Source organism: Monomorium pharaonis, chromosome 5 (assembly GCF_013373865.1).
Source record: "Monomorium pharaonis isolate MP-MQ-018 chromosome 5, ASM1337386v2, whole genome shotgun sequence".
NCBI lineage: Eukaryota > Metazoa > Arthropoda > Insecta > Hymenoptera > Formicidae > Monomorium > Monomorium pharaonis.
In genome coordinates this window covers 25525853-25552288 of record NC_050471.1, presented here as the reverse complement: position 1 = coordinate 25552288, position 26436 = coordinate 25525853, and the positions used below count along the sequence as shown (strand labels likewise).

At 32.8% G+C, this 26436-nt stretch overlaps 3 protein-coding genes across 4 annotated transcripts; 1 reads left to right on the top strand and 2 right to left on the bottom strand.

The window, feature by feature from the left end:
- Nucleotides 1-102: 102 nt before the first annotated feature.
- On the bottom strand, nt 103-4005 carry LOC105838623 (transcription factor Sox-14). The gene is made up of 3 exons (XM_012684320.3): nt 3635-4005; nt 2514-3483; nt 103-1367 (listed from the first exon to the last, which is right to left on the bottom strand). The coding sequence occupies exons 2-3, from the start codon at nt 3417-3419 to the stop codon at nt 1356-1358; spliced, it is 918 nt and encodes a 305-aa protein (XP_012539774.1). The 5' UTR covers nt 3420-3483; nt 3635-4005; the 3' UTR covers nt 103-1355.
- A 10282-nt stretch (nt 4006-14287) lies between these two features.
- On the top strand, nt 14288-18061 carry LOC105838622 (galactose mutarotase). The gene is given in 6 exon segments (XM_036287067.1): nt 14288-15052; nt 15340-15470; nt 15668-16116; nt 16592-16833; nt 16952-17117; nt 17795-18061. Coding segments are annotated over 6 exon segments (1284 nt in total). The 5' UTR covers nt 14288-14954; the 3' UTR covers nt 17993-18061.
- Nucleotides 18062-18906: 845 nt separating this feature from the next.
- Nucleotides 18907-24934, bottom strand: LOC105838628 (kielin/chordin-like protein). Of its 2 annotated transcripts, none has more exons than XM_012684328.3 (7): nt 24783-24934; nt 22723-22966; nt 22516-22622; nt 20962-21081; nt 20363-20512; nt 20210-20275; nt 18907-19661 (listed from the first exon to the last, which is right to left on the bottom strand). In XM_012684328.3, the coding sequence occupies exons 1-7, from the start codon at nt 24904-24906 to the stop codon at nt 19483-19485; spliced, it is 990 nt and encodes a 329-aa protein (XP_012539782.2). In that variant the 5' UTR covers nt 24907-24934; the 3' UTR covers nt 18907-19482. The 2 variants fall into 2 exon arrangements, with proteins under 2 accessions (XP_012539782.2, XP_028048404.1); XM_028192603.2 differs by having other exon boundaries at nt 22723-22963; nt 24783-24899.
- Nucleotides 24935-26436: the final 1502 nt, after the last annotated feature.

Below are 26436 nucleotides of genomic sequence, written 5' to 3'. Positions count from 1 at the left end.
CAAGTGGAAAAATGCCGACTCGCCCGTGTTACATAAAGTGCTATTTATTGACAAAAATTGATCATAGTCAATACTCCTGAAACCTATTATACACATGCACTTATTGAAATCTGTATCTTATTATTTTTCCTATTTTATACAATCACTGAAGGTTGCGATAGCAACATTCGTAATGTTCCCTCAAATGTTCTCGATTATTTCAAACTGTTGAAATCAGCTATTGTAAAACAGATAACAAAGAAATGAACTTTGAAGGAACGAATAATAAGCGTGAAAAATTAAACACATTTATATACAGAGAAATCTGGAGCATAATGGCATACCTAAATTTCAAACAAGTTTTCAACATCTTAAAACATGATAAACTCGGCTCTATTTATATGAAAATATTCTTTGGAATATCCACTATAAGAAAAATACTTATGATAATAAGAAATAGAATTTTATTATTGCTTATTTTATGTAAATGTATCAAAGAGTTGCAACTCAGTCACGGAGAACATAGCAAATACGTTAAACAATTTATTCAGTTAAAAATAATATGGCAACTGATAATAGCACGCAGAAAGAGATATCTAATAGCAATAATATTGCAACACATTTTATGACATGGCAGCATCTTTGCAAAAAGATATTTTATAGCCATTTTAAGCGATTTTAAGCCATTATACCTCATGCAGCCGTTATGTCCAGGCTTTCTAATAGCGTATTCTTATAACAATATATACATGTATGTACATATATATAAATATAAATATATATGAGTACATCTACTATCATGTTTGTTGATCAATCACATAATTTTTATTAACATTGTAAATGGAAAGTAAATTATTTTGTACAAATATGCGTATCATAATGAAGAGATGTAATACATTTCATGTTTAAAATATCAATGATTTCATGAAATAAAATTTAATAAAATTGAATTAAAATTGAAATAAAGAATAAAATAAAAAAGAAAAATCAGAATTAAATATATCGATTATTTTAATAGTTAATTACATCCGAATATTGCCTGCAAATCTTTTTAGTAATTTTTAATTCCCCTCTCTATTTTTTTTTGATTTTATAAAAACTTGCATGCTTTAATATTCTTTAGTTTAACTAAAAAAGCACTCATCATTTTTTTCTGTATAAACAGTGTTACACCTCTTCATTATGTATACAATCTATTGATAGTTATATTTGGGAAATTCTATCACAATTATTGTGTATTCTATCTTTATTGTTCATTTGATGTAAAATGATAGGATGATGCCCTGATAACGCGCCTCTCGAATGCATAAATATAATAACCTCATACTAAAATTACTAAATACATTGCTTTTTGCAAATATCCAATTTCTTCATCGTCAAAACGTCCCCTGAAACAATCAAAGTTAAAATTTAAATTTTTTAAAATTATAAATTACATAAATTAACATATTAAGTTAACTTAATTGGATAATACGTATATGTTGAATATATTAAAACTTGTAATGATATTAATTATAATACACGCATGTATGGTTACAATATTAAATATAAGTATTAAAAACAATATTATAAGTATTTAAAAAATATAAAAATATTTATCAAAACTGAGCAATTAAAAAAAAACTGAGGAATATGGAATATCACAAGCTTATGTGGAAATATGCAAGCTTAAACGTTAATAAATTTTAGAAATATTTTTTATATAAATTGTACTATCTAGATATCCTGCCTGCATAACGTAGTTCGTAAAATTAAATATTATAAAAAATTATATATTATCTGTACAGATAATATTTTTATCGACATCATTTTCTTGCACATTTGTAATGTTCAAGAACAAAAGTTACTGTCGCCGCAGATTAGGACTAAAATTGTATATATTTTTAGTTAACACATTATTTAGAAACGGGACATTACGAAGATTAAGCCGTGGTTATTCATCGCAAATCGTACTCTACAATAAAACCCATTAGACAACACAAAACGAATCCGGTCCTAAACGATTCCATTATTCTGTCGCATTAATATGCTAATTCAATTATCCGCCTCGTTAACGACCTTGCTGACAGTTACCCTAAATATTATGAAACTGAATCGATAGAAAGCAATTTTCTTTTTTTTACGAATTGATATAAAAATAATAACCAACATTGCGTATACAAATTCTTTCTTTTAGATTTATTATTATTTTTCATTTTATTAACGCGTTATTCTTGGAACTGCTCAATAATTATTGTCAACGTTTTCTTGAAAATCTTGGATTTATTTTTTTAATTAAAAATTTATTTTTTTATTCTGGCCCTCTGCGTATGAGCAATTTAAAGAAAATTCTGAAAAAAACAGTTCAATAAATAAATTTAATTTGATAAATAAATAGCGTGCACTACATATTATATCGAATGGAAAAGTAAAAACAATAAGGATTAGAATTAAATAAAATCCTTCTTGAAGCGAAGATTATTTAGTATGCTATTCAAGCACTTTAAATTAAACAAGAAGTAGTAAATGTTCGAAAAGTATCGTAAATTTCTTACCAGATTGGATTTATGAAGCCATTCGGGATCAAGCGTGGATGATGGCAGTGTCTCAGTAGATTGCATTGATAACGAAGGAGAGTGCGATATATTGGATTCATTAGTGACAACGGTGTTCGCAGCGGATGTGGAGGGAAATGGAATCAGAGGGGAATGGAGACTGTTGGTTCCCAATGCATGATGGCTGGTCGGAAAGAGCGGGTTCAGATGATGTTGCGCCAATGTCGTTGGATTACCAACCGTCGATGACATCGAGTAGAGATGATATAAATTGTTGACGTCCACCAAGGACCCATTATTGTTGTCAATGTCGTCAGGCAAAACCGCCGGCGTGGACGAAGCACTCGGGTTTCTCGTTTTATACGGGATGGTTCTTTGGTGATACGGAAAATAGCCTAACGTATGAGGCATGGCTGAAGGATTGATGATTGGCGCAGCGTAAACCGACGGTAACGTCGAAATACGAGGGTAGTGTCTTGCATAGTCCGAAAAAGATATCGTCTTGGGTTTCCTTCGAGGTCGATATTTGTAATCCGGATGGTCCTTTAAGAGCTGACTACGCAGACACTGCGCCTGCTCGATGTAAGGTTTTTTATCCTCATCAGTTAGTTTCTTCCATATCTCGCCAAGCATCTTCGAGATTTCCGAATTGTGCATCTTTGGATTTTTCCGTGAGATCTCCTTCCGCTTTTGCCGGGCCCAAACCATAAACGCGTTCATAGGCCTCTTAATGTGTTCCTCCTTTTGCGCAGGTATCTGCGCAGAGTGCTGGAAAACTGGATTGCTCATGTCGCATTCAGCTGACACTTTATCAGGTAAAGGATAATACAGTGGTTGCAAGTACATTGCCGTGAGATAAGTACACTTCGAATCCGTAGTTTGAACTGAAGGCTGAGCTTGGATCATACGGTATTTCTCGATTCAAAATAAACTTTGTCATCCTTCCTCAACGCAACTCGCTCTTAGACGACTGCTTGAAAGAAGTGTTTATAAACACACTTACTGAACAGTTTAATCATGGACTGACAACGTGTTGGTATTATAGCGTGAGATTCACAATTTAGATTAATATTATTTACAGGCTAGATTTTCTTATTTTATTCGTTAATTTTTTAATATACCTTGCACATTTTTCACAATCTGCATTTGGGTAATTCTTCTCGGTTACTTCGTGCTTCTTTTTTTTTCCACTGAATTTTTCAACTCGAAAAAACACAAAATAATACTATAGATTTTTTGCTACTATCACAACAAAAAATCTCACTCAAAATTATTAGTAATCGATAATAAATTACTAAGCAATAATAAATTAGGTGCTTCTTGACAAACTGTTGTTCTACTACAAAGTCACTGTCCGGTTATCGAACGCTATACATTTTTTTAGTATCTGTCCTACGATGCACGTGCTCATCGTGCGAGTTCGGTTGACTTAGTAGCAGATGCCGAATTATACTGAGAGCTACCTTGCGAGGCTCTGGACAGCTGACTCATTGTCCTGTCTCACTGTCCTTCTCGGGAGCGTCTTCCCTCTCCGTTACATCAGTTACGAACCCCACGCGTTACCAACATTTCTGGGCGTAGCTTCGTCGGTCTGTTTGAAGGTCGACCGGCTTGATCCGTCGACCACCCATCGACCGGCCCCTCGTGCACCATTGGTCGTTGAATCCCCGTTTTCGTGTAACTCCGTTGAGCTTCGTCCCACTTCGTCGCGCTCTGTCACCCTACTTTGCAGCTTCTGTTGGAGCAGAGCGGGCCACTTCGGCGCGATATACCGCGCGGACTGCAATTATTATTATCGATTACCTCGATACGACGAAGTACAAATAGCGCATAGACCAGTCGTTATTGACTGGCTTCGCATATTGTCGCAACCATGGGGCTACGTTGGGCAATAATTGCGATTTAAAAAAAGAAGTTCATGTTAAAGATTTTTGTAACTCTCTCGTTCTTGGAGATATGGAATAATACGCTTTGCGTAACCACACTTACGGTTTTCAATTTTAACTGACAGTGAAATTCACTTTCACTAGAGAACCATTACTTGCACTTCAAGTATGAAGAGCCGACAGAATTGAACTCGAAAGTTGCACTGAAAAAAGTGTTTTATTACTAAACTGTGTCTGGTCCCTCCAATTGTGACTATGCGCTTTCTTCTCTTGTTCTTTTCTCACTTTACACTCTGCTTTCTTTTACGTATATGGAGATGAGAAAGAAATAGAAAGAAGTGGGGATGAAACTTCTAACGTTTCTACTACCTGCAAATTCCAGGAAAAATTTATTTTCCGACACTTAAGGCCTTTATACAATGTTAAAGAACAGACAATAGAAACAGGAAACAGAAATTATAAATAAGAAATTATTGGTTTCGATGAGCCTCTGATGTACAATTCCTAGTAGCACAATACATTGGCTAATATTATAAACATTGGTTATATTGGGAATGCATTGGCAAATGCATTGGTAACGTCAACATTGATTATAAAATATTGGTTCCAAATTAGAAAGCAATTAATGTCCAATATGACAAAATTGATTGGTTCAACATTGGCCCAATGTTGAGCCAATATTAAACCAATATTACTGTTTAGACAAATTGGCTAAATAAGGTGAAGCGTTTACTTTACAATATTGGATCAATATTGGGAATATTGCCTTTACTGGAACATTACTTCCCAATATTGCGCCAATGTTTTGTGCTACTTGGGATAACGTGATAGGAATAAGAGTCAACGATTAGATCTTGTCGCTACTATATCACTGTGCATTGGAAGCTTACGGGGGACGATAATTTCATATTCAATATAATTTTTGTTTCCTGTTCTTTCCTAGTAACAAAATATATTGGCAGTATATTGGCCATTATTGACTAATATTGGTTAAATATTGGTTATATTGGGAATGCATTGGCCAATGTTTTCCCAATGTTTCCCAATGTAATGCCAATATTGGTTATAAAATATTGGCTCCAAATTAAAATGCAATTAATGTCCAATATGAAAAATCGATTGGTTCAATATTGGCCCAATGCTGAACCAATATTGAACAAATATTTCTTCTTAGACAAATTGGCTAAATAAGATGAACCGTCAACTTTATAATATTGGACCATTATTGTGAATATTGTTTTTATATAACTTTGCAATATTGCGCCAATATTTTTTGCTACTAGGGTTATTACCTCGTATTCTACAAGAGCTCTAACCGTCGAAAATGGTTTCTCACTCGATTGCTATACAAGTAGTAATAGTATACGTTTTTACCTAAAATATAAAAAAATTTCTTATATGTTGATATAATTTATTTTAATTGTAATACAGATAAAGAGGAAGAAGAGAAATACAATACCATTGATATAGTGATACATTTCAGCGTGTTGTTTAAACAAACGTACATCCATAAACTGTGTTTCCTCTGTATTTTTACGCATACATGAAGCTTGCGGATATATGTCTAAAAAACGTCACTGATTGGATGGACTTTATTTATAAAAATACACGCAATTAATTCAGTTTTTCATAGTAGGAATAACGTTGTGCAATTGGTCAAATGATAAAATATTATGTGCAGTGTGGATTATTTTATTCTTTGTTAGCTCAATTATTGCATTCTTTTTATTTCAGAAAAATATGTCTACACTTTTGCTGGATAATATAATATGCATATATAGAAAATTTCTTACAATGTACATTAGTTTGCTATTTTTTTATATTTAAATTATTATCAAAACTAATGTTAATTCTCTCTGATACACTCGCAAAAAGTATTGTTCTTCATGAAGCAGTGTATTAAAGCAGCATTCGTATGGTCTCATACATCGCTGAAAATGATCGAGTGAACGTTTGGCGTTGTTTCCTTATCGTGCCCCCCTTTACACCGTCTTTTCGTCGTCGACGAGTAATCAATCGGGAGTCTACTCTGCAACGAGTTTCGACCCTATTTAGTTTACGTATACACGCGCGTGTACACAGAAGAGAGGAGGAGAGGAGAGGAGAGGAGGAGGAGAGCGACAGCTTCCATGAAACAATGCTGGGCGAAATCTGACGGTTACCCTCCTATGGGAAATCTGCGGGTACAATGCAAAAAATCCTCTCGACGACAGGGCACTTGGATTAGAATGAAAAGCGGCGAAAGGAGAGCGCGTTCGCTCCCTTTTCCCAATCTCGAATCGCCCCTCCGTCGTCCTGACCCATCCTCTCTCGCCTTCCTGGTTCCCGGAGGACATTCAGCGATGCAAACGAATAGACGCAATAGTTTGCTCTTCTTTCTCTTTCTTTCTCGATGGTATTAGTTGTTTTGTGTACTCTCGTATTACCAGCCTTGCAGCGTCTCGACGTCTTTTCGTTGCCGCGCGGTCAAACCTTTTTCTTTTTCTTCTGGTTATTATTTAACGCATATCATCTCAGTAAATCAAAATTGACGGTTTTACCCAAAATCCTATTATCTAATGTCACATAATAGCAGACATTAAACAGAATACTTGATCAAAAATTTTTCATGTAAAAGTATGTAAAAATCTATAGAATTATGTTCAAAAATGTCCATGCAAAATTTTATATTGTATATTTTTATATAATTTTACATAATTTTATATAATTTTATATAATTCTCTGTGTGTGTGTGTGATATAACTTTATAGATTTATACATGCTCTTGTATAAAAATTGTTTACTGGGAAAAAATTGCTTATTTACAGTTATATATAATTCTATAAATTTTTACATATTTTTACATGAAAAATTTTTGTAAGGGCAAAGAGCATAATTTAATTATTATCTAGTTTGCAGGCAAATGTATATGATCCTGAGTCTATTACTTATTATTTGTGTTAAATAATGCTGAATAATCAATATAAATAGATCGAATTAATCATAGAGGAGACTTGCCTGAACCGGCCGGAAGTACCGGACACTGCTTGTACGCACGATGCCAGCATTCGCAGAATTTTTTTCAGGCGAGAGGGGCAAGTATCTCTTTTTACCTTCCCCCTCCTGCAAACGCTTTTGCCACCGATCCGGGCGATCGTGCATGTGCCGTCATTTTTCAGGGGAGGGGAGCAAGTACTCCTTCTTGCTCTGCCTTCCCCCCTCCCCCGTTAACGCTTCTGTTAGTACCCATTTTCTGCCGATAGATAGCAGTTGCTTACGGTATCTATTTAAAAACAACCTGCAATCTTTGTGAAACTATGTGCCAGTGAAACTACATTAGTGATTTCTACTTTTTATTTGTATTAATTTTGATAAAATCTTAGCATATTTGGTAGTAAAAGTATTTAATTATTTAGTTTAAATAATCCAAACAAACACACACGTAAATTCATTTTAGCAACAGGTCTAAATTAGGAGAATAATCAATTAATTTTAGCAGAAAGCGACGGAATTATAACGCCAAATTAAAATAGCGAAACTGCTTTTCAAAGGCCACTGTCGTGAAATATTTTCCGAAAACACCCGTCACTTCATCATCGATCTCGGCACGATTGGACAAAAAATCCAGGAACGCAAGCCCGTCAGCTAATAATTTATTATCTCGTCAGGGTGCGCCACCCCGAAAAACAAAACCTACCCTCGTCGCGGCGTCGACAAAAGGTGGTGGAAGGAAAAACGAGGAGCACGTCTCTTTCGTCGCGGAAAAAATCCGGCGACGTAGTCGCCATTCCGTCGGCCTCTCCGCGAATACCTCGTGCGCGCATACAAATACATATATATATATATATATATATATTCCCATGTACACACATTCTTGCCCGCATGCAGTCGGGTGCAAATTGGTATTGAAAAATCTCGAAGTCAATTAAAACTCGAGGCACAAAGGATTCGGCGAGACAAAATACCAATTATCTCATGTCCTCGCCGTCGTCCGCTACCTCCCCTTCATTCTCCCGTTCCCTTCTTTCCCTGCCCGGTCGGCGAAGAGCAGGCGGGGAAGGAGGAGAACGAGGTGAGAGGGGAGGGGACTCTTTCCCTTGCAAGAACTCAATTCCATTAGGCATTGAAGTGAGTAAAACGAGGATGGGCATCTATATAACGCACTCGCATCTCGCTTATCTACCTAATAAAGGTTTCTCTCGACCCCTCCCCTAACCCCCTCAGGCTTCTTCCACTTCTGCGGCACCCCCGCAGTATAAAGCATGCCCGTGAGGTGTCTGCGAGACAATCCCTTGGGATGACAATGCTTATCCCACGTATGAATGCTTCCTAGGTAATTTAAGTATAGCCCACCCGATATTGTCCTCCCTTCTCTTTGCATGTCCCTCTCCCCCGCCCCTCCTTCCTTTTCCTCCTCGCGAATCTTCGTTCGTGCCTGTCCATGAAAATTCGTTGTCCTCGCGTTAATAATCGCTCTTACATTTCATTCTAGATTTAAATCCAAAGACCTCGCAGAGATACAGAACCTGAATATTCAATCTAATGAATAAACAACGCATTTAAACACTCTATCCACTGATGAAAAGAATTTATAGGCCCTTAATCCCTAGTCGGTGTTGCTACGTTCACTTTCCACACATTTTTTTATGTCTCAGTAAATTGAAGATTAATGCAGTTTAATTAACTTAAAACCTAAAAATAAAAGTAATATGTAGAATATTGATCATAGCAATACAATGTTTTTATTACTGAAAAAGTTAAGCGAAAATAAAATAAAATGAAACAGCGGTGAATTGCTCACTTATGAAAGATTAGAATTGCAGTACACAATTTTTTAAATGATATTAAAGTTATACTATCTCTAAAGAAAAAAACTACGTGATTCCAAACACATTCCAGTATTTGAATAAAACTTTGAAAGTTACAAAGTTATCAAGAATTTGTTCTAAATTCAAGATGCGTTTAATGACTCGGAATAATCATCACGATTCTACACCGCGAGCAATAAAAATTCGATGATTTCGCTCAGATGGCAATTGGAATACAGCTAATTAATAATACTCTCGGTGAGTGACGATGTAACGTCTTCCGCATACAGGCGGAGCGTGTAATTCGGATGCGCGGGGGATTATCCACGTAGCGTTCCCGACATTGATCCTGCAAATTAAGTTGGTTGCTCGACCGACGGGGCGAGATGTCAAACCGGCAGGAACTGCTGAAAGCTTTGTCCTGCGAGCTCCCAGCAGGTGAAGCGCCGCATTTGGCTGATTATGGGCGATCGCGAAGGCGTGTGAGAGTAGACGGGTAAAGCTTCGTTCGCAACAAATGTCGACCATCCGTGTATAATTTCAATGCTATAGTTTTGGTGCTACGAGAAATCAAGAGATTATCAGACTTGATTATTTTTAAATATTTCAAAAATATTTTAGACTGTAGATTTGTTTTTAAAGTTTTATTTTTACTTTTTATTATATTTAAGAAATACAATTCAAAAACAAAGTGATATGTTGGTATTAGCGATTTTTTAAAATAACTTTTGCAATTTCTATAGTTGGAAGTTATTAGAAGATAATACTGACATACCACTTTGTTTTTAAACAATATTTTTAAATGAAAATTAAAAATAAAACTATAGAAGTATAAAAAGTCTTTTATTAAATAATATAACAATTTTTATTATATTGTTTAAATATTTCTAAGAATAGTCCAAAGCTGATATGAACTGATAGTATTCTAATAAGCAAAAAATCATTGCTGCAACGTTATTATAATGTTATTCACAACATAGTAACGTTTCCAAGTACGTAGTTTTTAACGTTATATATGACATCATTATGACATAACGTTTAATAACATTTAAAACGTTTTAATTGTTTTAAAAATATTTTAATAATATTAGGACAACATATTGAGTAATATTTTTAAAATATTTATGAAACATTAAGTTACAAAGTTTAGAAAATCTAAAATCAACATTTTAAAAACGTTAAAAATGTTTCTTATCTACTGGGATGCAATAATAATATTCTTTTAACCTTTTTTCAAAACATCTATAGTTATCTGTACAAAATGCAAGTTAGAGAAATGCAGGATTTTATTTGCTTAAAATAAATTTAAAATTGCATTAAAAAAATAAGAAAACAAAAAATATAACTGAAACAGATTTAAAATACTGAATGGATGTGTAAAATGATGTAACATTATTAATATACTTACTATATTATGCAGTTTATATTATGCAGTTTGCAAGAGAAAATTGTGTAAATTTTATTTTTGCTTTCAAAAAATTTATTTTTAATAAATTTTATATAGATAAAAGCTACAAATAAATTATGGATTTCTTTAATTATCTAAACAGATCATGTTTTTATCAGTATTAATAAAATGTAAAGTTCAGTTTTCGAGAAATGAGGTGTTATCTTAGAAAATCTATAGCGGCGATTCGTTTTTTTTTTATATATAGTTTGGAAATATTTGACAATTTAAATAATCGTATTATTATAAATAATATGTGATTAATATAAACTTATTTATTTATATTTATATTGATTGATAGAAATAAAAAGAAAGCGGGCTATGTATTTTTTAAATGTTACAGTTGTTAACTCAAATTTTTAACTGAAGTTGCGAGCTTTCTACGCTTGCACGTTGGAAACGCTGCTTAACGGGGTGCAAGATAGGGAGTGTAAGGGCACGTGTTCAGGAGAGCCCGTGCGAGATCGCGGGTGCGCAACGGAGAGGGAAAGGGCAGGAGGAGGAATAAGGGAAGAGGGGAGGAGAGCGGAAGAGAGAAATCCGGATCCATCGCGGTGCTAGGTCGCCACCCCCGAAGAGTACGCACGAACGCGTTGCGTAATTAGCGACTGCCTCCCTGGTTTCGAAGGTGGGTGGGTTGTATCCAGCGATGGTGAAGATCGAACGAAGAGAGAGAGAGAGAAAGAGAGAAAGAGAGAGGGAGGACGATGATGGACGCAAGGGTGGGGAAGAGGGGAAAAGCAGAGCGGAAAGGGTCGACCAAGTGCAACCCTAGAACCCGTTCGTGCGACTTGCGCTGAAATCCGCCGCGTGCACACTGTAGGGACACGTGCGATCTACGGGGTGTTTCTTCCGTAAGAGTCCGACGAAAATTTTAGAGACCTCGAAGTGCACATTCGAGACGTAACGGATTATGTTCTTGAGATTTGACGTCGCGGAAACGCGAAATAACGATTCAGAGTTTCGAGCTCGGCCATTCGAACTCGTTTCCTCTTTGGAGAAAAGAAAAACGATGGAAAACAAGGGAGCGAAAGTATGATCTTTAGAATTTTTATTGGTTGTTGCTTATCATTCACCACTCGCCACGTCCAGTATAAGGACCATTACTTTTTAACGTGACACCAGTCAACCGTAACGCGTCTTTGGCAATGATCAAACGATTATTAATACGTAACGCACCTATTATTGGAAAATATTGCCTCGTCCTCCCCCTTTCTTGGGGCCCTTTCTCCAAACCTTAGGAAGCTTCCGATTTGGTGAGTGCGTACTGAATTAAGGACGGATTAGCTGCCGATCTGATTTCTCTGAGGGTGGAGAAGGGGTTTTGGTCGAATTATGCGGCTCGTGGCGTCGACACTAATCCTTTTGAAAACACCCTGTATAAAAGGAGAGGGAGGGGGGGAAGGCGAGGAGGGAGAGCGTCGTCGAGACGCAATTAATACGGAAACCAGGCGCGGACGTAGAGGGAGTTTCGAGAAGGGCATCGCTATGCCGTGAGACGTAATGACTAATTGAGATCGGAAAGAGAAGGGCGAAAGAGGGTGGAAGAGGTGGTGCTAGAATAGAAGGGGGTTAATACGGGTTGCGTGGTCACGGTAAAACGCACGTTTTCTCTCTCCCTTTTCTCTCTCTCTCTCTCTCTCTTTCTCTTTCTCGTTCACTCTTTCCGGTAAGTTCCGTACAACCCTCTTTCCACCGTCCTAGGACCTGTGACAAAGGATCACTCGCTTGCAGGCGCGCCAATGGAATTATGGATTCCTCTTCTGTCGAGGCCTTCTGATTCTGCACGATTTTCCGTATAATCGATCGGGAGTGAGATTGTGCTCGCGAGGCACACGAACCGCGGGGATTTACAGATGTGTTCTCGTATGTGTATCGTATGGAAAAACGTTTCTGGAGAATACATTATGTTGAATGGAGAAGAAACTTGTTTCCCTTTTTCCTAAATTTAACAAATGAATTTGTCGTGATGATACAATTTGATCAATAATGGTGCAGGCATTAGAAATAAATTCTTCTCAAATTATTTCCATGTATGTATAAAAACTTAGACTTTTATTGAAATTATAAATTGAAAACTTTTAATTAATTTTACAATTTTTTAATACATTTGCATATTTTACTTCTAAAATCTCCCTATCTCACACAGAGAAAGAAATTTTGTTAATTTGACTAAATTTTCCAACTAAATTAAATTTTGTCTATTCAAGTATTTATACATTTCAATTAACTATTATATATAAATACTTGAATTGAAATTTGTGTATTTAAATTAAATGCATAAATTCTTGAACTAAAAAAATTTTAATTTAGTTGGAAAATTTTGTCAAATCAACAATATTTTTTTCTCAGTGTAACGAAAAAGATTGAAAGAAATATGTGTAACCTTTGCCTACAGCAGAGTTTCGTTGTGTACGTAATTTAATTTAACAATAACTAAATTCGCCACTTCGCGCAAACGAGCGAGCCATCGGGATTCGCGGTTTTCGCATATCGATCGTATTTTGCACTTGCCGTTCCCGGCGACAAGAACGGGTTGACGCAAGACGAATCCACCCCGGGAGTTACCGGCCCCTTTCCCCTTCGTCCCCGACGACGAATTGTCGTTGTTGTCGTCGTCGTCGTCGCCGTCGTCGTTTCCAGCGAGTGTCTCCATTCCGCGCCGGCTCGTCAGAACATTAAGATAATTACTTTCCAGCGGCGGGATGCGGCACCATTGTCGCGTTACCGCGTCGAGAATGGCATTACGTCATTGTAACGAAGAAAGCTCGCGCGGGCTCGCGAGCACCCGCCGCGCGAGCGCGCCATTCTGTACAATTCGCGCCGCGGCGCTAGCCGTGGGTGGGGGAGGGGGGGTGCAGGGAGCGGTTACGTTTCCGTCGAGGTGCCTGCTCCGCTCCCATTCGAGGGATGCCTTCCGCGCGAGGGGGGAACGGGCGAGGTGGCGCCCGGGTTGTTCCTCACTCTCTTGTCGGCGACGCCATTAATGTAATTATTTCCATCGACTGTTCTAAAGCACGGCGCGGGGGAGGTGGAGGCGCTCCCCCGATCGGAGCGCGGACTGGGAGCGATAAAGGGAGCGGTATCCCTCGGGATAATCGAATCGTGTGTGGTACCGCGATCCGCGATTTTTTTCCCCGACACGCCCGGTGGCGCCGTCGAGAAGAGGGTAGCGGGAGGGACGTTGGTTGTCGGGCGGACTACAATACGTCGAATTAAAGATTGAAATGTGCTTTCGGAATATTCTTCCATGTATCTTTATGTATGGGCATCATTTATGTATCGACAAGTAACTAAAGGTAAAAAGGATTAAGGGTTGCTGATATTTTATAAGGACGTTTGAATATTAAAAATATATTAATTTAGTATGATTGATTTGTGAACATGTTACAGTAGTTATTTATTACCTGATTGTTTAGAGGCGTTCCATTGGTCATGAAGGATCTACTGAATAACATAAATAGGTAAATAATAATGTAAGAGACACGTTTTCTGACATGCTATTTATAAAGATATAGAATTGCATTGGTTTTAAATAGAATTTATAGTTAAAATGTATTTTTATCGACTGCCAAATATAAAATAAATATGATTGTTAGCATTATTATTAAATTGATTGTTAATTTATTATTATGTTGTTATTCTCGTTTAACTTAAAATCATGTTTAAAGATCGAAAATTTTTTCAGCGCGCATTCTAATGAATTTGTGAATGTAAATATTGTATATGTATATTATATTAGAAATATCGACACTAAGATTGGAACCCGTATTTATAATCAAATCTTATATTTAATGCCTCTTTAAGTTACTTTCAAATACTTTTCAGACAATAAGATGATTTGTGGAGTAATGATAAATACTTTGAATAAAAGATATGGTTACAAGTATGGGCATTACTCGAATAGTATTGTCGAGTAAGGCTTATATTTAATTAGTTATAATTTTTTTTATTTTATTATGTCATGCTCTAAACGTTTTATAAAACTTGACTATAGTTTTCTATTCAATAGCAGCACAATTAATTTTTTTTGCATATACTTCGTATAATGTCAAGATGACAGAATACAGAAAATGACAATACCTATCTCTTTCGTATCAATCAAACGAAAGTTTGAAAGAATGCATTTAAGTTGCTGACTTCAATGTTGCAAATTTGAGGCTAGATGTTTCCTTCAAAATCAAACTTTAGTGTGGTTGTTCCAGATTATCCCTCTTGAGTGCAATAAATCGAGATATATGACACAAGTGAATGTAATTTAAAGAGTTGTAAAAGACGGTAATAATTGTTAAAGTTCTTATCTTCTTTTGAGCATTGCATCATGTCTTACGGAGATACTTTGATCGAAGAGGATGGTTTTGGATTTGTGCCAAGATCACCTGGTATTACATTGGAGAAACCACGCGAGATCGTCAGAAGGTATATTGTAAAATCATCGTTAATTATACAAAAAAGTAATAATTAGCTGTAATCATTTTATATGAGATATGTAATAATTGTAATTGAGGCAAATTTGCAACATTTGCAAAAGTTTAATTTTTAAAATATTTTGCAAGACAATGGAACTTTGCTTTGTTAAACTTGAATTTAAATAAAATTTAAAAAATGAATAAAAATGACACAAAATGCATTATATATTAAAAAACTGTCTCTATATATTTAATTAATGTATTGCACTTCTGCGCACAAATGTTTGACTTGAACAGGTACACCTTGACAAATAAACACAAAGCGATCGTTCGTTTGATATCCTGGGGTGCCAGTATTCAGTCAATCAAAGTTCCTAATCGAGATGGTAAATTGGCCGACGTTGTTTTAGGATTCGATGATATGAATGGTAAGGTTTTTGTTTGGACAAGCGTAATCTTTCAAGAGCAAATTAAGTTTAATTAAACTAAATGCATTACTGTGCATTTTTCTTCTCTCTTTCTCTTTCATAAATACATTTGAAATTATGTATAATATTAAAATACATGGTATGCATTGTTTATATTTTAAGTGATTATTTTTTATTGTCATTGCTAATGTAATTAGGATATTTGAAGAACAGATACATGGGAAGCATCATTGGTCGCGTTGCCAATTGCATTTCTGGCGGTTTGATGCATCTCGACAACGTAATTTATCCTTTGTCGATTAACGACGGGATTGGAAAGGATCGTTTCAATGGCGGTACAGTCGCGTTCGACAATACTAATTGGCAATCGCAGATAGTGAACAATCGAGTGGTACGATGTAACTTATTCTCTGAAAGTGAGCCGCAAAATTGTTAAAATTATTGCTTGTTTTATATTGTGTTCCTTGACGAGGTGATGTCGCATTTGAGCCAAAGTTACAGCCAAGGATATCCCGGTGATGTATTAACGCAAATTAATTACATTTGGACGGACGATAACCAACTTCACATTAACATCCGTGCTACGTGCACAAGCTCAACTCCCGTCAACATTACTAATTACTGCTTGTTCAATCTCGCCGGACACGTAAGACATAGAATAAATAAATTGGTTATTTGAAAAATAACATAAATTAATTCTTTCAAATATGTGGGACATTGTATGTATCTATCTCTTCTAAATTTTTGAATCTCTTAAATATTTTGAATCTCTTAAAATCTCAATTTCAACAAAAATTGATTTGTGTCGTTTTTCAAATAACCGATTTAATTATAAGTTAAATATTTCTCGGGAATTACATCTAATATACGATCTGGAAAAAATCCTAATATAAACAATGTATTCGATTTACCTTTTCTTAGGAGTATTGATATGAACTTTATAAATTCAAGAAAATAAATGTTAAATATTGCCGCGTCATTTTATAATATAACAAATATTTGAAATTTAAAGTTTATGAACTTATGAAGTTAGGGATCTAAGTGTAAAAGTTAAAATGTGTTTTCTGACTGAAATTATTTGCTCTAAACTTTTTTAAAACAACACTGAGAGAATTTGATAGGGTACAGGGGCGAAAGAATTGAAGAAACATGTCCTCACCGTCAATGCCGACAGTTGGATCTTTATGGACGTCAAGAATAACTTGCCGACCAACTTTATATGTCCAGTGGATGGTACGGCGTACGAGCTGCGTTTACCAGTGCAGTTGAATCAACGTCGATTATTTGATATACCGGGTGGTGGTTACAACCACAATCTATGCATCAACAGTCCCAGTTACATGTGTTACCGTTTCCACGCTCGGTAATTTTCAATTTTTACACAATTTTGAATTGAGTTTCAATAATTTGCATTTTATGAAAAATTTTATAACACAAGATGTTTTTTTAATTTTGTTATATGTGTAAAAAAATATATAAAGAATTTTGCACCCTACTTCCGGACGATTTTTGGAAGTTTACTCAAATCATCCTGCATTACAAGTCTATACGGGAAATAAGTTGCCAGATCAACGCGTTTATCCTCCTGATTTAGAAGATCATAAATGGAAAACTCACAAGAATGCACAGATTAATTCCTCGAAATCGGTAAATTGTATGATTATTATAAAATTTTATTTTTGGAACACAATAATAAATAACTTGCAGAATAAAATTAATTTTAAAATTAAATAAAACATAATGTAAATTAATATTGCCAGTTTTCGAAATTAAAAGAATAATTTATAATATAAAAAGATAGGACAGAAAGATTTATTAATCTTAGATCGGTATTGTGCTATTGAATAATATATAACATATTAATACGTAAATTTTATGTTTAAAAAAATAGGTCACTCTTAATTAATGTAACACAAGATTTTCATATGTTTAACAGTTATTAACAATATATATTTACAATTTAGACTTTTAAGAACACAAATTGTTTTGTATTTAATAAAATATTATTAATTATGCTAATACGCTGTACAAAACTAGGCATAGCTAAGCATTATGAATTGTATTCGCTGGTGTGAGTTAGGATGAGTAGAAGGAATTGAATGGGAGTTGCATTTAAAATTTACAATACCATTCTAAGATTAAATTGTTTAAATGTTAATTAATACATCAATATATGCATTGAATTGGAATTTGTTGCATCTGTTTTAATAAGTAAACATTTCTTTTAGTGTTTTAAATTTTTATTAAGATTTAAAGTTTAATATCTTTTTAAAAGATTTAAATATATTTTTTAAAAGTTATTAAAAATATAACATTTTAAATAGATAAAGGAAATCACGAAGAAAATCGCAACGGAAGTTTATGGTAAAGGAGGCATTCCCTACCGCCGTCATGGCGGATTTGCTTTATCGCCACAGAATTGTACTGTTAATTTTGAACACTTTCCATCCTGCATGCTGTATCCCGGCAAGATTTATATGCATGATATGACGTACAAGTTTGGAGTGCTTTCTGAAGAGTAAAATATTTTTTATTATTTTTAAGTTATTTTTCAATATTTTTTTAAATGAAGAATTTCAAAGAGAAATAAGAATTTTTTAAAATAAATTTTAATATTTTAAATAAATTCTTGAATGCAAAATAGAAAATAAAGGTGCAAACAGTTTTTATTGCTTGTTTTTAAAATCTTTTTTAGGAAAACAATAAAAATAATTTATAATTAATAGTAAATATATGTTATTGATAATGAATCTGACCGTTATAACTTCAACATGATTAGTATACTAATATTAAAGGATATTATAATACTGTAAAAATAGTAGTGTATTAACATCCAATAGTCCTATAGATATTACTACTTTAGAAATACGTAACATTTTTTACATGAACTGTTTTGTCAGCATGCTTCATGGCTATTTCCATGCAAAACAGCAGAGTCTGCTGAATTTATCCTCACAATTTTTCCTGTTGTTAGATTACTGTTGCGTAAGTCTTGCTCGCTTTCTGTTATCAATCTTATGTCACGTCGCGTTAGCAGCTAGGTTCTGCTCGATTTCTGCTGCCAGTCTGCTTTACAGAATGTCAAGATTTTGTTACATTTTTAACAACAACTTGCTGACATCGTCAGATATTATGAAGTTTATTTGAAATCTGTTGCTCTTTTAACACCAGGTCTTGACAGCAGACTCTGCACACAATTTATCTCTTCAGATCAAATTGTCGGAAATTTTTATAGAAAATAACTCAAAATTGTTCTATCAAATTGTTCTATCAAATATTATTTAGTAATGTTTTCATCGATTAATGTGTTGGGTAATACCACTGATAGCTTTGATTAATGTAAAGAAGTCAACGATAAATGACTTTTTTGTAGACACACAAAAATATTTGTTTTATAATAGTTTATTACAATTGAATAATTAAGCAAAGCAGTTAAAACAAAATAGTTAAAAATTTTATTTTTAATTTAGTAATGTTAACATTTACTTTAAAGACTAATATGCGCTTTCTGTTTTTTTGTATTTTTGCTTTTTGCTTTTTTGCCTTTTTGCATTTTCGAAATTGATGAGATAGAAAGAATACAAACTCCGAATGAGACAAAAAAACGTATAACAAAAAACAGAAAGAAATTTATTTTTAAATTAATGCGAAGAGACAAACGTGCGATAATCAAAAAGCAAGAAACAAAAGCACATTGTACATTAAACTTAAAAATAGTAAAAAGTTAACTACTTTAAAAGTAATCTGTTTTTTATTTGATGTTTTTAACTTTTTAATATTGTCTGTAGTCATGATATGCATGGAACAGATATATTTGTGATCGGTATATTTTTTAATATACAATACATAAAAACATGTTTCTATTGTAGTCAGTAGAAGAAATGCAAATTACATTAAAATATACAATGTACCTATACATGTATGAAGAAATTCTTACGTTTACGTGCTAATTTGCTATGGAATTCTGAGTTATATAACAAAAGTAATCACATTATTACAGATTTTGAAACATTTAATGGTGGAAAGGCGGATGATTTGTAACATCGCATTCTTCATCTGGCAAACGTTGACAAGTAGGCTGAGGAGGCACCTCGCAAACGCATTTAACGCACACAGAACTATAATCCGTAGATTGATTTAATTCGTCGCCGCGATGCATAGTCAAGTTACCGAAATAACAAACGTCTTCATCTGAAAATTATAAATCTCGATAAAACATCTAATTTGTTTTGTATGGTAAAATTAATTTTCTATCAATTGGCCAACAGTATTAAAAATTCATAGTTATTCGTTATAATTTTTAAAATTGAGAAATGTCTAAAAAAAATTTAAGATACAAAGAAATAAATGAAATAAAATTGTTTATCACGAACAAACTTTAAACATCAAATAAGGAATTAATATGTTCATCGAATCACGTTTATAATATCTTATAATAAAGATAATCATTTATTATTTTATAGCATTGCGGTACAAATTAATTTACGTAATATTCTTCGTAATTAATTTCCACTTTATACTATGTAAAGCACAATCATAATTAAGGCTTGAATGTTTAAATGAATGATGCGTATCGATGCATTATTCAATAAGCGAATATAAAATACAAAATACTATTTTTATTTTTTGACGAATCATTAATTTGTTAAAATTAATAATAGAGCAAATTCTCAAAGTATTATTTATCTTAAATTGTCCAAAAGTCATTACAGCTCTATTATGTTAAGTATACAACTTACCATCGGAATTTTTGTCGGCAGACTTCGAGTTGTCCTCGTTGTGAATAACAGTGTCGTTATCGTTTTCTAAAATAGCCAATAAGTATTATTATTCAGATAAGTATTGCGTATATCTATGTAACATGTAAAGTCTCAAATCTTTCGTGAACTTACGACATCTGGAAAACACACTGCAACCAGTTTGAGGCGATTGATTCGAATAATAAACTGGAGCACAGTTACTAAAAATCTCGCCTGCATGACGGAAATCGGGACTGCAGTATGGATGCTTAGGCTTTGCGCAGAAAGGTTCGACATTCTGCCCTAAAATCATGAATTTTTCACAATTTTAGCGTTTTATTTCATGACAGTCTAAATAGTCTTTCTCAGTGTTTTTATCATTTAAAATAGCTATACTACAAATAAGCAAAATATGCAATTTTTTATTACGTTAAATTATATCAAATACTTAACATCTTTTGTGGAAGATATTTTACGAATAAGAAAGATGCTAGTTTTAATATGCTAAGACAACTAAGACAACATAATAGTGCTTGTGATGCTAAGCGTACAAAAAATAAAGTTGTTATTTAAAAAATGACCTAAATGTAACATTTTTCCTTATTTTATTTTAATATTAAAAACACTCGTTAATATATTTATTAATCGTATACTTTATATAATACAAATGTATATATTATATTCATATTATATCAAAGTATTTAGCATTGAAAAATCGAAAATGACACAAAAATGGTTGGGATTATTTTTACCTTCATAACCTGGTTGACATACACAGTTTAAATCCGGCTCATTTTCAATTGTGAAATATTCTCCATCTTTATATTCCTTTCCGTTCACATTACAGATTGCTCTATCTTCGGGTTTTTCGGCTAAAAGATGTAAAAGATGCTATTTAAATATTTTGTATACATATTGTATGTTAGAAATATTCTTTCACACGTAGGATTGCTATTATAAACTTAATTTAAATATCTTAAAACAATTTTATAGCCAGAAAACATACATCATCAGTTTAAAATTAAAAAAAAATTTTAATTATGATTATATTTTAATCAAAATGCAACATTATTAAGATATCGTGCAATTTTTTTAATGTAATATTTATGTAAAAATCGAAATTAGTAATTTATCAGAATATCATCAGGATCAGTAATATACATCAAAAATTTACAATTCTTAATTAGACAGGAATTTTCGAGTGAAAGGAATTGAAAAAGGGAGAAGAAGATAAGGATAAAGTTGTGTGATAAAACTATTAATATTGTAATAATCTGAAATGAGATCTCGGAAAAAAATGTTTTATGTAAATACATATATAAATATATATATAATATGTCCATATATATTTATATTAGTTTTTTTTTGGTAAAATTAAGACGACATAAATATTTTTAAACAAATAAACTTTAAAAATTTTTTTGCATTTTCGATCTAATTGGCCTCAGGTTTATTTGTATACGTACTTTGAACGTGTAAAAGGATTTTCAATTCTGCAAATTCAATTCGAAACTAAATAGTTGTACAGAATGTCAGTTAAAACAAACCACTTTAGGATTCTCTTAATAAGCTGTATTATGTATGTCTAAAAATAAAAAAAAAATTGTATAAGCGATAAGAGTCACAGATTTAATTAATCAACAGAGCCATATCTATATTTTTTAAGCTTGATGATGTTGTAAGTTCTTAAGCTTATTCAGTTCTAGTCTTTCTTTAACACAATCCTTAGTAAACCTTAATACAATCTTAGTCCTTTGGACCTGATATCAGTTCCAGGTTTCCTTGAAATAAATGTCGAAAAATATATAAAGCGATCTTGGAGTATAGATCGATACTACTTCTTGGCAAAGGTATACCCTATGAATTGTGCCACTGCCTCCTGTGAGATTGCGATCAATTAAAAATTTAGTATATTCGAGATGGATTAGAAGCAGGATCTTTGGCACAGAGAGCACACGCACAATTCTCTATGTCACGATCGCTACACCTCTTGGCATGTAAGCTAAAGTGAATGAAAATTCCTTTCTACTCTATAACTCTTAATTTATAGATAAAATTCGATAAAAAAAAGGTAACGTCAGTCAGCTCAGAAGTAAAGCGTATATAGCATTTTTTAATTAATTAAATTTTACGTCGCATGACAAATTTCAGTTTATCTTTGAGCGTCAAAGTAACCACTCAATGTAAGAGCTGGCAATACGTTTAATATGTTAAAAACCGAACGCGTTTCGACTTGCTTTCAAGTCATTTTTAATAGTAAATAAAATAACGTTTAAATTCTTAATTAGATTATTACGTATGCTTACGACAAACTTCTTCTCCGGGGCAACAATGTAATGGGGAATTCTTTCTATAGCAGCCTGGTTTCACTGGCCCATGGAAACAGTCAACTATTGCACAATTAAACGTGGCGCTACATTAAAGAAAATTAGTTTTAGTAAATGAAACTTATTAATTAAGACATTAAAAGAAAGCCATAATTAAAAAATGTTAATATCAAGGACTTTGCTTACATTCCGTCATGTCCTATGGTACAGGTGCAACCAACGTCACACGGATTCGCATCCTCATCTCTAAGTTTCTCGCCTGTCTCGTACTCTTTACCGTTGACGTAACACTTGGTAGTGGATCTCTCTTTCAAATGATCACAGTTGTATTTTGATGCGCAGCAATCGCCCTCTTTTGCGTACACCGGTATACAATTGAGAGCCTTGTAATACGCCAATGGACCGGGACATTTTGTTTTATCGCATTCTTCTATACAAAAAAATACAAAAGAATGTAATACATTATTGCTTGCAATAAGAATAAATATTTAACCAAATGAAAGAATTATTCTGAATGCTTTAAAGTTGCTTACCATTTGTGTAATGGAATTTTAAGTGAGATGTATATGTATAGAGTACTCACATAAGAATAATATGAAATTTTGTCAAGATACTTTAGCAAGGTATTTTAACTAGTTATTGCAATATCTTAAACATATTCAATAAACGTTTAGATGTATGAGAGATGTATTAGTAAGATATGTATGGTTCTCCGTATTTATCGTAATTTTTCTGAATCGAGCAAAAAACAGAGAATATTGCATTGATTGGTTCGAACAGGAGATATTTGAACGTTGCCATTTGAAGAATCAGTTTATCATTAATATTTATGATTTTTGGGGATTATCAATATTTTTTTTACACTCAAATTGTTTACTCAAAGAAGAGTAACTACGACCACGATGATAATAAGCGAGAATTATAGAGAAGCGATAATGTTAAGAATCGGAGACAAGCAATATAAATTAAATAACAACATTAGAAAGATAGCCAATATTAGAATAGATTCCTAAAATAGCTAATAAGCTCTTAATACTGATAAAACTTGATGTATTTAGATAATTAAAGAAATAAAAGTATATGGTTAAAGTATTTATGGATTATTTAAATATAAAACGAATTCTTCACAAGCGATTGAGAATAATTTGCATAATTTTCTTTTGCTAGTTGCATAATTTAAACAATAGTGAGTATAATATTAGATCATTTTGTATGTTTATATCTTCCTACAGTTTGTTTATGTTTTTCATTCTTTATATTTTCTTCTTTCGTATATTTCTCGTAATATGGTATGAAACATATAATCGTTCTAGAGCGTAAAAGATATATTTCTTAATTACTGATAACAGATGTCATAAATATATGTTTTTTTCATAATATAAATTTATTTTGAATAAATTGTCCATTATTATATTTTAGTTCATAAATTGCTTTTATTTTTAAAATGTTTAATTTTATTTTTTTCTAAATTTTGATTTTATTAACTTTATTATTTAATGCATAGAAATATATTTTATTATTCTGTTTAATAATTTATTTTATAGTTAACTTTTGCACTACATATGGCCATGTCTGAAATCTGCAGCCATTACTGTGCACTGTGCCAATTTTGGAGTCTAATTTTTAAGACGTTTTTTTCATTTTTGGTTATGTGTGAAAATTAATTATAAATTATAAATCAGTATTTTAAAGATTATTATACCATTTGATAGATAACTTTCTAGTTTACATTTGTTTTACAATTTTATTTTTAACCGCTGTTTAAGAAATATTATACAAAAACAAAATGGTATGTAAACTTATAAATCTTAATAGAATTTAAAATATTTTAATTTGACAGTTAATGAAATTGTTATTACATCCGATATACTTGGTAACAATGAAACATTTATTGTTAAGTAAAAGTTTTCTGGCGTTATAATAAATGTGTCTTATGAACGTAATGAGTCTTTCCTTTTTCGGTAAATTTTCGGTAAATATTTCGGCGGTTGCGTAATTCGAGTTAAAACTTCAATAAGTTGAGATTTTATATTTGTGTACTTTTATCTCTCATATTTTGTCAAGAAATTATTATTAACTCGCGCTGCTCATTTCGAGGCCACGTTGAAATCTTTTGGATCGAAAACAATGTAAACTATATTGCTTTATGACGCGCGGAATGAAATTAATATTTGAGTAACATTTTTATAAGAATTTGTCGCATGTTTTTCGCGAATGTCGCCTTCCCCATCGTGTTTGCGACTCACCTTGACCAACCGCGACCATGACGAACGCCAGACAGGCGCATATCTGAATGAACGAACGAGAGCCACGACGTGTCATGTTCGAGCAACGTGAAAACTTGCGCGACCTGCTTCCATGCTGCGTCATTTATACCTCGATCAGTAGTTAGTCTGGGGAAGGGACTGAAAGTGGACACGAGAAAGACCGCGAGCATATGAATGACGCAGACGCAGGTACACGGTATAGAGAGAGGGGAAGTACGTGCGTAAATGCGAGAGTGAGTTAAAGGCACGCGAGTAAGAGCTAAAACGTTTAGGAGGAGGAACAGAGATGAATACGCGCGCTGGAGGAGAATGGAAATTAGTATGAAAGAATTACGAGTCTGCATAGAGGCGAAGAAAAATCTGGTCAGCAATATGAGAACGAAGGAGGCTACGAAGAATAGGATAGGCAAAAAGGAAACGCAAAACTGGAGAGAATAATTTGCTTTATCAGTCATCGCGCGTTGCGTGTTCATTTAAAATTACGTAACTTATTGTGTTGAAACAAATTATTTCTCTCGCCTTGAATTACTACCTTGAATTTCTATTAGAATGTCCGGTATTTTGTTAAATTTCCGAAATTATCGAGTTTTTCGGTAATTTTTTGATAATTACTGTAACACTTAATGTCATACATTTTTACTCAAAAATACAGGATATTTAATTTAAAATTTGTCATAATGCTACATAGTTTATTTTAATAAAAGAATTATATTATTATGTATAACATTAATTTGGTTTAAACTAAATAGATTAATTAATAAATGATTTCTAATTTTTATTATACTTAATTTAATTTTTTTTAAATATTTAAACAAATTTGCAGAAGTAATTATAATATCCTAGTTTGTTAAATTTATAATGATCGAAAGAAAAAAGGATTTGTAGCAAACGTTTTCCGATAAGTCACCATAGGTGGTACTTAATTAAAAAAAAAAAGAAATTATAATATATTCAATAAATCACGCAATCTTGAATTTTGAAAAAATCTTTAAAAATATTTATGCATAATTTCTAATTATAGGCATAATACTTAAATACTTTAATTTATATTTATACATGTCTTTAAAAAAATTGAATTGAACACTTTAAAAATAAAAACAATTTAATAACTGAAAAATTAAGATATATAATTTATTTAAGAAATAGAAAACTTATTTAAAATAAAGTCACGTTATGAAAAAACAGACCATACACTTGTGATTTGTCAATAACAGAAAAGTGCATCGTAGTTTACACTTCACAATGACTCATACCGCATTAAAAAATAAGTAGGGAAAAAAAATAAATTAATATCATTAATAATATATTTACTATTTTATAAATTATATAGTTTGTAAAGAAAATTATGCAAATTTTATTCTTACTTTTAAAGAATTTGGTTTTTCAAAGAAGTTTTAGAAAAAAGCGAAATGTTTGTACTATGGATTTTTGTTTTTTTTATTTTCTAAGTAAAATTATTTGATAATAAAAAATCCAAAAAATAGCTATAAGAAATAAAACTTATTAATGTGACAAAATTTCTGATAATATATGAATTATGTATGTTTACTTACATTCTCATGTGTCTGCACGTATTACCATGACAGAGTAAAGAATGATCTTTAACTGTCGATTCATACGAGAAGAGATGATG

Coding starts and splice junctions, on each gene's coding strand:
- LOC105838623 (XM_012684320.3), bottom strand. CDS start 3,419: ATGATCCAAGCTCAGCCTTCAGTTCAAACTACGGATTCGAAGTGTACT.
- LOC105838628 (XM_012684328.3), bottom strand. CDS start 24,906: ATGACGCAGCATGGAAGCAGGTCGCGCAAGTTTTCACGTTGCTCGAAC. Junction 22,967..24,782: donor CATGGTCGCGGTTGGTCAAG/GTGAGTCGCAAA, acceptor TTTTTTGTATAG/AAGAATGCGATAAAACAAAA. Junction 21,082..22,515: donor CCCCGGAGAAGAAGTTTGTC/GTAAGCATACGT, acceptor TACATCTTTTAG/CCGAAAAACCCGAAGATAGA.